Consider the following 9,893-nt stretch of genomic DNA (forward strand, 5'->3'; position numbering starts at 1 on the left):
ATCCACCCCACTTTGTACCCGCCCCATCCCCACATCCATGTATTTTTAAAAACAAAATTATATACTTTTATACTATTTTATAAAAAAAAATTATGTAAAATAAAATAGTATATTATAATACTTTGTAATACACTTATATTATAAACAAAAAAAATGTGTTTTATTAACAATGATTTTTTTCTTTTTGCAATTTTTATTAATTGTGAAGGATTGTGCATTTGAGAGGCGGGGATCAGGCGGGTCTTAGGTGGGGATTAGGTGGGGGTGGATATCCAAGTGGGGGTTGGGGCAAGGATGATTTGGAATTGTACCCGCCGGGGCGGGGATGGGGATGAATTTTAGACCCGCCGCGGGGATGGGGATGGGGATGGGTATGAAAATTTTAGATGGGGATGGGGATGGGAAGGCCGAAATCCGCCCCGCCCCATTGACATCCCTAGTCAAGGGGAAGGGGCTTAAGCCCGTTAGTTAAGGAATTCATGGTGGATACCTTGTTCACACAAGGATTCATGTGGACTAACGAAGCCATTGGAAAGACTCATAATTGTACACTTCCCATTCCTATGAATTGTACATTTGGTGAGGTTAAGCTTTTAGCTTTTAATGAATTCATAGCCCAGAATTTGGGTGGTCCTAATGAGACGGACTTGATGAATTCACCGCTTTGATAATGTGAGGTTGAGCAAAGGCTCTTAATGATTTCATATCCCAAGGTCTGGGTGGTCTATGTGATAGACTTGATGAAATCATCTACGTGGGTGTGAAGGTTTGGCCACCTTCTATGAAAGACATAAGCAGTCTTTCTAAGGCACTCATGAGCATCCCAAGTTTGATTGCCAATCTTGGTGGTTGATTTTTATCGCGGAACTCACAATGTTTTAAGGTAAGATATGTGTTATTAGGAATTAACTTCTGAGTTGAGTGAGTTCCAGATTCGTTCACTCACTTAACAAAGGAGTTGCCTAATCTTCACTATGTATTGGTTCAATCGAAAGATACCAGGACTTAAGTATCAAACCTATTGAAATGCTCAGAACAGGTGCTTTCATTTGTCTTAAAATCTTTTTCCTTCGCATATGTGGGGGATTGTTGGAAATAATGCTAAGGAAGTTTTTATTTGTTTTGTAGGAAAACTCTTTGTCCCACATTGGTGGGATAAGGAAGGCTTTACTTGATTTATATATTGGAAGAAAAGGGGTTTTGTCCCACATTGGTGGGTGAAGTAAATTTTACTTGGTTTAAATATGTGTGTTTATACTTTGATGTTTGAAGTGTTGTCCCTATTGTTGCGGGCTAGAAGGGGGCATCCCCACGCGCGCGCCGCCACCGCCGTCCGGCCGGTTCGTGTTCATGGCACATGCGCGGTGTGTGTGTGTGTTTACCTTTTTGGGCTAAGTCGTAACTGATGTTCCAGCTTTTATGAGATTGTTCAGTTACGAAGCCCACAACAGCGTTTGACTCGGTTTTTTTAAACGTTTGTAACTGTCGCTGATTTTTCTCCACTATTATTTCGTGGCTTGATTCTCTCCAACAGTTACGTTCTCTTCAACCTTATAAACTGATCTTTTCGTGGCTTTTGAAATACACGGAAACTCTTTCTTCTTCTTCCTCTATTATTTTCAGTTTTCCGAGCATATTGTGAGTTCCTAATCTCTCCTTTTGAGTGCACATTAAGGGAGATCGTTGTGTTAAACCTTCGGGGGCAACGCCATCTCCGATTGCACCATAGTCGGGGCAAATTTTGCTTCTAAGACAGTGTTTCTAACACGTCACGTCGTTATACATACATTAAGAAGTTCAGCCCATATTCCAATCTTTATTTTCTGATTTTACAATATTTCAACCTACAATAGGAACACCTTATCAGTGGTAACTCGGAGTGCAGACAAAGCGCCATTAGCATCAGACCTCCTTGAAAGAGCCAAGATCGGAATGGAGTCAGATGGGAGCTGAGAGATGGCGACACCTGTTGGGATAGGGGGCATATTGTTGGTAATGGTATGGACAGGAGCTACAACATTCTTGAAGGTATCTACGGTGGTCTCCTTGTGGCTAGGAAGAAAGGTCTCCTTCATATTCAAATTAAAGTAAGTCCCAAGCCTTATGCTGACACAAGTCATCAGCGAAAAGATGGTCGAAAGAGCGGAACACCGAAACATCTTGAAGAGAATCAGAGCTCTCTTTCCGCATTTTTATTGTATTTGTTGTTGTTTTTGCAGGAACTCTGAGGATTAGTCCCTTTTCTGACCGTTGTAAAAAAAAATATATCGGAATTGTTATGCAGTTGTAATATAAGAGTGGAAAATAAAGTGTGTGGATAAGGGGAAAAGGAAAGTGTAGAAATTAAGGCTTTCGGGTAATAAAAGTCAAGTTCGTTAAAATTTCAAATTTAAGGGTAAATGCTTTCAATAAAAAGAACACGTAATTAAATTTTTTATTAAGGTGGACTTTCATTGAGTTATTATAAGACAGGTTAAAATTACCTTTTTTAAACTACAAAATTAAAGTTTTCTTATAACAAAATATTTACCCTTAAAAAATATTTATAATGTATTAGATTAATCATATTAGTGTTCAAAATATGTATTTATTATAAATTACACATTAAAATACAATCAAACTTATACGAATTAAAAGTTACCCTTAGTGGGGTTAAACTTACAATAAAAAATTGTTTAAATTACCCTTAAAATTGACCGTTTTACAATAAAATTAACGTAAGTGTCTTATACAAGACTTACTGTAAAAAAAATTAGGGATCATAAGTGAGGTTTGTTATTTTATTTTTATTTATTTATTTTTTTATTATTCCAAATAAGAAGGTGATTTATATATATACATATACATATAAAATAAATAAATAAATAAAACCCTCAGGTCAGGATCTTAATTTAGAATTGCAATCTAAAATTATGTGTCCATCGATGCTAAATTGTAGTTAGTGATTGATAATGCTTAATAATTCTATTATTTTTAAGCTTATCATTATTTACGAGTTGTATATACATATTATTCTTTTCTAATTTTTAAAATCACAAAAATACCCGGTCTCGCAGTCAGACCACGAGACAGCGACACTTGGCATTTCAATTTTTCGCCTCGCGCCACATAGGCGACAAATACGTATTATTGTGACACATATGACGCTAAGTAAGTGATTTTTGGATAGATTTTTTAAGATAAAAATGTTGTATAGAGTTTTATTATCACTATGCTTCTAATGTTTCATATATACAAAATTAATCATAACTTTTAATGAATATCCTATAACTCGGTTTTATTTCCATCATAAAATTTGTTTCAAAAATTTCTTTAAAATAAGATCCATTTATAATATATATAATTTAGTAAAAAAAATAATAGAGAATAAAAAAAAATAAGTTTTAACCCGTAAAAATAATTTTGGTTTGGTAAAAATACTTTCAATTCAGTAAAAATAATTTAAGTTCAATAACAATAATTCAAGTCAATAATAACATATATATCTATTTACAAACAAAATTACAAAAAAGTACGCTATTTTACATATTATAAACGCTATTTAAGTACGCTATTTTACATATTAAATAAGCGATAGGATATCGTATGTCTAAATATCCTGCATTATCAAAAGGGATTACATGAAAATATTAATAAATATTCAAGCCAAAAAATTTATCCTAAAATTTTATCAACAATCTGGACATCATCCGGGCACAAATATATATATTGGCATTAATAAGAAGTTTTTATTAATAAAAAGATTTTATTAATAAAAACCAATACTAGGCCTTACATGAACTTATTATAAGTTGTATTACTTTAATTGTACAATAATAATAGTGTCCATCTTACTAATTCAAATAAGATTTTGCTCTCTTGATTGCACAAGAATTTCAAATGGTTTATGTCTTTTTACAATTTGTATGATCGTAACTTCTCTACCTTATAAAAAGTTTAACAAAACTCTTATGAATAGTGTATGGATATTTATATCCCTAAAAAAAATTCACTTACATATTTGCCCCCATTTGATTTTAAAAGTCTTAAAACTGTCTCTTAAATTCCCTAAATTGATTTACTACCTCGGTTTTATATATTTTGCAATTTTGAAATATTTTATATCTCACAAATAATACCCTAAAGTTGCAAAAAATATGAAATGGGGGTAGTAAAAGGTTATGTTTATTTCAATATTTAAAGCCATCTTTTACTATTCCCATTTCCTTTTATTTTAATTTTTTAAAATTTATTAGACTTTTATATTTCTAGATCGAACTCAATATCTTTTTACCGTCAAGTCACTAAATCAAAGTAGCTCAATTAAAGTTTTGAACATTGCACAACTACACAACATCCAACACATTTATTGACTACATGCAAATAATTTGAATAAAACATTACACAAACATGCATAGAGGGTATAAAAGCTATTAGTAATAATTCTTCTCAAAAGATTAGCCGTACCGCACGCGATGAAATCCCTAGTTATTTACAAGTTAATTAAAAACCTATACTCATGTTAGCTAACTAAGTCTTGTACAAGGCACTAACAACAATATTAAATTATTAACTAATTATATCATGATGACTAACTAAGAAGTCCTCTTGCTTGGGTATTCCTCCATCTTTATCATATAACTGCCAAACCAATTGTTTCCTTCATACAATAGGAAACTTGGATTCCTATTTTATTCCAAAATGAACTAAGCAAGTTGCATCTTTGTTGTTTCTACGTGGATGGATCATCTTTACTTAAATCCACTAGAAAACTTGAATTACATAACGCAATGCAAACGGTCAAACTCTAATTTTGCAATCTTCCCAATTAAGCTCATCAATATTCAGGGGGGACCTTTCACTGGGGCTAATCGGGGCCGACCCCTGTAAATTGTTTAAATTAATTAGTGATTAAACTAAAATTATCTTATTTTATTTATAAAATGTTGCAGTATAGTGGTTAATTATAACGTTTAAGTGAGAGATTAGAGATTCAAATTTTGGCTCCTTTAATATTTTTTGCCAAGATCCGCCAATGTTAATATTTCCTTATCTCAACATATCAATTAGTGTCCTACTTTGGAAAAGAAAAGAAAAAAAAACATTTTTTTTAAATAAAAGGGATTTCATTAATAAAATTAGTCAAACGGCACTTACATATAATTCCTAAGAAATCAAGAATTCCAACACAATTACATAACACTTTAAAACTAAATACATCGTAAAAAACTTCATCTGAAGCAATCAATACAATCTATGAGTTCGCACTTATTCGGCTTGAAATCCGATCCACTGATGCGTAGTCGTTTGAGTGAAAATACTCATGTGGTCCTCCAGATTCATGTAGAGATTATGAAACCCTAGATTTTCAATTCTCGCCATACAAACATAAAAAGAAAATAAACTCAAGAGAAAAATCATCATCTGAAAATGAGATCTATTTATTGAAAGCAATTAAAATGTTTTTGGGGCTTACCACCGGTAAGAAAATCAGTGGAAGCTCTTACAAAGATTTACAATTAAGACCAAGAGGAAAAGAGATGGAGAGAAAAGGAAGAAGAGAGAAGGAAAACCTTAAAAAAAATTGAAAAAACCTAGCAATGGAGGCTAGGAAAATCCTCTTGAGGGAGAAACTCTAGGGGGAACCAAAAAAATCCTCCCAAGGAGAAAACCTAGAAGGAAATCCTATTGCAATAATTTATACAAAATATGAGACTATTTTCTAAAATTATTTGTATATAGTCTATCTAAACTTAATAACTTGTAAAAAAGAAAAAAGAAAAAAAAAACAATTGTCTAGTTGTTGGAAACATAATACTGCATGACATTAATTAAAACAAAAGGGTGTTTTAGTCGCTTGATAATGAAGTTGAGCTTATTTTAGTTGTAATTAAAATGAGATGACCTTTATTGAGTATTTATTTTATTTAATACGATATTTTCTTAAAAAAAACTTTTTGAGTTGAATATATTTTTCCAAGATAAAAGGTAAATAAAGTCTAGCTTCTGTATATAGTTCATACGGAATATACGACGTGCATATAATATTTTGTGAACTTTGAATTTATTTATTTCTAATAAAAAATCTCATGATCAAAAATTATTTTCCTACTCTTAGTTTTTATTAATTTTTTTGTATGTCTTGTGTAATCTTAATTTTCTTTCAAAACTTATTTTAACTAAATTAAGTTAAAAGAAAAGGAAATACTCCTAGAAACTTATTCAAATAGAACAGAAATTTGTTAGTGTGACAGTGACATATATGGGCCTAAAAGGGACATGAAATTATCAACCAAAAATCATTTATTTATTCACATTGATGGCTGAAAATTATTTATCTTTAACAAACTTCAATTATTGCCCCCCCCCCCCCCCTTTTTTTTTAAATAAAAATATCACTGTAAAGCAGTAATTCTAAACCCATCAAAATCTGACAAAACTAGCCATAATTTAATAATTTTTATCCTATGGTCACACTACATAATTCTTAGAGTATAAATTAATTTGTTTACACCGCCTTTTTTTCATCATCTTTGTTTGCTTCTAGAAACCTTAGCCTCTTCTCCCCTGTTCTTATCATCTTTTCTCTAGAATCTTTTTTTTGTCTATAAATACAAATTCCCACAAAAAAAAAAAAAAAAAATCATAGTATTATTCTGATCTTCATTCTAAAACATTGTCTTACTAAAAAATAGCCACTTTTTCTGAGTGAATAATAGCAACTTCTATTACAGTTTATTTAAACTTCAATTTCTTTGAGTTTTGAAAAATATGGATTCGATTATTCCGGGTTTGATTGATGATTTGGGTAGAGAGTGTTTGATTCGGGTACCCTTTTATGAACTTCCAACAGCAACTTCAGTTTGTAGAAACTGGAAGTATGAAATTAGTGTGCCGGAGTTTATCCGGCATCGAAAGGCGGCCGGAGTAGTCCGGTCGATTATTGTGTTAGCTCAAGCTCAGTATGAAGGTCCGATTCAAAATTCTGAATCGGCCCCTGCTGTGAAGGAGCATCCATCTAGGCCAACATACCGCCTTACGGTATCAGAACCGGAAGCCGGGATGTGGGCCCAATTACCCCCAATTCCTGGGCATCCCGAGGGATTGCCCATGTTTTGTGGGTTAATTGGGTCCGGTTCGGATCTTGTTATCGTTGGAGGGTGGGACCCTGTGACGTGGAAGGCCTCGAATGCTGTGTTTATGTATAGTTTTTTATATGGTGGGTGGCGGAAGGGTGCGGATATACCAGGTGTACGGCGGTCCTTTTTTGGATGCGCCGCGTCAGACGATGGTCGGACGGTTTTGGTTGCTGGGGGACATGACGAGGACAAAAACGCCTTGAGTTCCGCGATGTTGTATTACGTGGAAGAAGATAAGTGGGTCTCTTTGCCTGACATGTGCCGACCACGTGATGAGTGTAAAGTTGTTTTCCTCCGTGGCAGGTTCCATGTCATCAGTGGTTACCCAACGGATATGCAAGGGTGTTTTGAGAGGTCGGCCGAGGTGTTCGATTGGTCCACTTGGCAGTGGGGCCCGGTGATCGAGGAGTTTCTAGAAGAAGGTTCGAGCCCCGGGTTGTGCGTGGCTGGTCCTGACGGGCGCTTGTACTCGTGCATAGGAAGGCGAAGTAGTGATGTGGCGGTCTACCAGGGTGACAAGTGGCAGGTAGTCACGGAGGTTCCTGCTGACGTGCGAAGCTCCCAATGGTTGGGTTCTTGTGGGGATAAGTTGGTAGTGATTGGGTCTTCTAAATTCGGTGAACCACATAGTGGTTATATGTTGGATTTGAAGAACTATAAATGGACTAAGCTTGATATGCCTACAAAGTTTTCAGGGCATGTTCAATGTGGTTTTATTTTAGAACTTTAAGGTTGTAGTATTTGCTACTTGTATCTGTTACAAGTTTAAGTAGGGTTAGTGTATGTATATAACTAAATATGTAGCTAAATCTCCGGAGAAGCTTGTGTATACTTCAAGTGATAATATATTATACCGATTTACATCATATAATTATGAAATTTTGGGTATGATTTACATCATATATTATACTGATTTACATAAAAAAAAATTCCACTAGTTTTTGTTATATTCTATCATGTTTCTTGGGCTAACGATTTTGTTTTTTTTATAAGTCTTCTTAAATTTGACTCATTATATTATTTTAAGGGTACTTCCATTACAATCATTTTTTTTTTTTTTTTTGAAATAGATAGAATGTCTAATTTGTTACTAGTATGATATACTATCATACTCATTGTTTAATGAATTTAGGTTGGTATAGAGTATAAAAATTGTGGAGAATCTTACCTAGATTGCATTTGTTAGTGGTAAATCATCCATAAAACACTACTCATTAACTACTGCATAACACAATTGTACTTACTATTTAAATACATGTTAGGCTTTTTTTTTTTTTTTTTTTTTTTTTTTTGAAAGAACATGTTAGGCTTATTAATTCACCGGTGATTATTATACACCTGTTTCACAAATTTATTGCACCCTTTAAAAAATAAAAATATATTTAAAACAAAATTAATCCACATCTTTCATCATCTGATAATTAGATAATAACAATAATTTGATTATTTTAGAATATTTATTATGACAAATCAAATTGGAGTAAAATCAGGAGTGAGTATATAGATGATCACAATTGAAAGGGAGAAAATTATTATAGAATCAGGCAAAAAAGGACAATTTATTGAGCTAAAAGTCTACCAGAAGATAAGTCACATACACACTCACACTTGACTAGTCCTAATCCTAACCCAAAAAAAGTGGCATTTGCCTTGTGGAACTAGTCAAGTAAGGAATTGTTAGGTTAAAATTTCAAAAAAAAAAAAAAAAAAAAAAAAAAAAGGGGCCTTAATTTGGCCTATCTCATGCTAGACTAGTAGTGCATTATCAGAATTGTCTGACAATCTTTGTACTACGGAGAATGTTTTAGACATTTATTTTCGTAATGAGTTAGCCATTGTCCATTTTCCAAAATTTGTTCTTACTGACGGGTGCAAATTACACCTCACATCTTACTCTTTAGCGCGGACATCGGAAAGATGAACGTTAAAGGCCTCCACATTATAAAAGAAAAAATGTTTGAGAAAATAACTCCTCCGATAACTAATTGGTGTACTGGGGGAATCTTGGTCTGACTCTCTAAGGCCTGGGTTTATGCTTGACCCGTTAAAGATTCACCGAAAAATAAATTAGAGTTGGACAAAATAGGACCTATTTTTATTCACTTTATTTTTTATTTGATAATGAGAGGTAAAATAATGTCATATAAGTTTTGATAAGGGTTAATTATGGTTATCCAATTCAATTTACAACTAAAATAAGTTCTACTAAATTATAATAAGTGAATATTAGATGAATAGAACGCACCCTAAGAGTAATGTAACCTGAAATCTAGAAAAAAGTAATCAAAGACCATACCTGAGATGTTTTTTTTTTTTTTTTTTTTCTTTCTTGTCAGTGTTAGCTATGGAGCAAACAATTTGAGCCAAATTGCATGTAATTTAACTTGTTAAAACTGTGTGCAGTGTACCATGCATGATTAATAATGTAGGATTGAGTGTAAATTGACAATATTAAAGTTGGATATTTGCCTCTATTTAAGTTTGGTTCAACAGTTATCAACTTATCATGACATGAAGGAACACAGTTATAATTCACAATTTCACATCAAACAAGTTGCCCCTACATCACACATGCATTTTTTGGGAAATACATCTTATCTAGAGCAAAGCCATAAAGATAAACAAGTTAATCCTAATATTACTACTACTACGTCCATTAAACCATTAATTTTTAGTTACAACAATGGGCGATTATTTATGAGATATAAAGAATTTTTTTGTTGCAATTAAAATTAACAGAGGTAGTAATACTTCTTTTTTGGTACAATTCTTAAA

General features: G+C 32.9%; 1 protein-coding gene across 1 annotated transcript; it reads left to right on the forward strand.

Annotated features, from left to right (window-relative positions):
- The first annotated feature begins 6,418 nt into the window (after positions 1 to 6,418).
- On the forward strand, positions 6,419 to 8,018 carry LOC110698742 (F-box/kelch-repeat protein At1g80440-like). The gene has a single exon (XM_021876256.1). It carries the CDS (start codon positions 6,751 to 6,753, stop codon positions 7,846 to 7,848), a length of 1,098 nt encoding a protein of 365 aa, XP_021731948.1. The 5' UTR covers positions 6,419 to 6,750; the 3' UTR covers positions 7,849 to 8,018.
- Positions 8,019 to 9,893: the final 1,875 nt, after the last annotated feature.

Source organism: Chenopodium quinoa, unplaced genomic scaffold (assembly GCF_001683475.1).
Source record: "Chenopodium quinoa cultivar QQ74 unplaced genomic scaffold, ASM168347v1, whole genome shotgun sequence".
In the NCBI taxonomy this organism is placed as follows: Eukaryota; Viridiplantae; Streptophyta; class Magnoliopsida; order Caryophyllales; family Amaranthaceae; genus Chenopodium; species Chenopodium quinoa.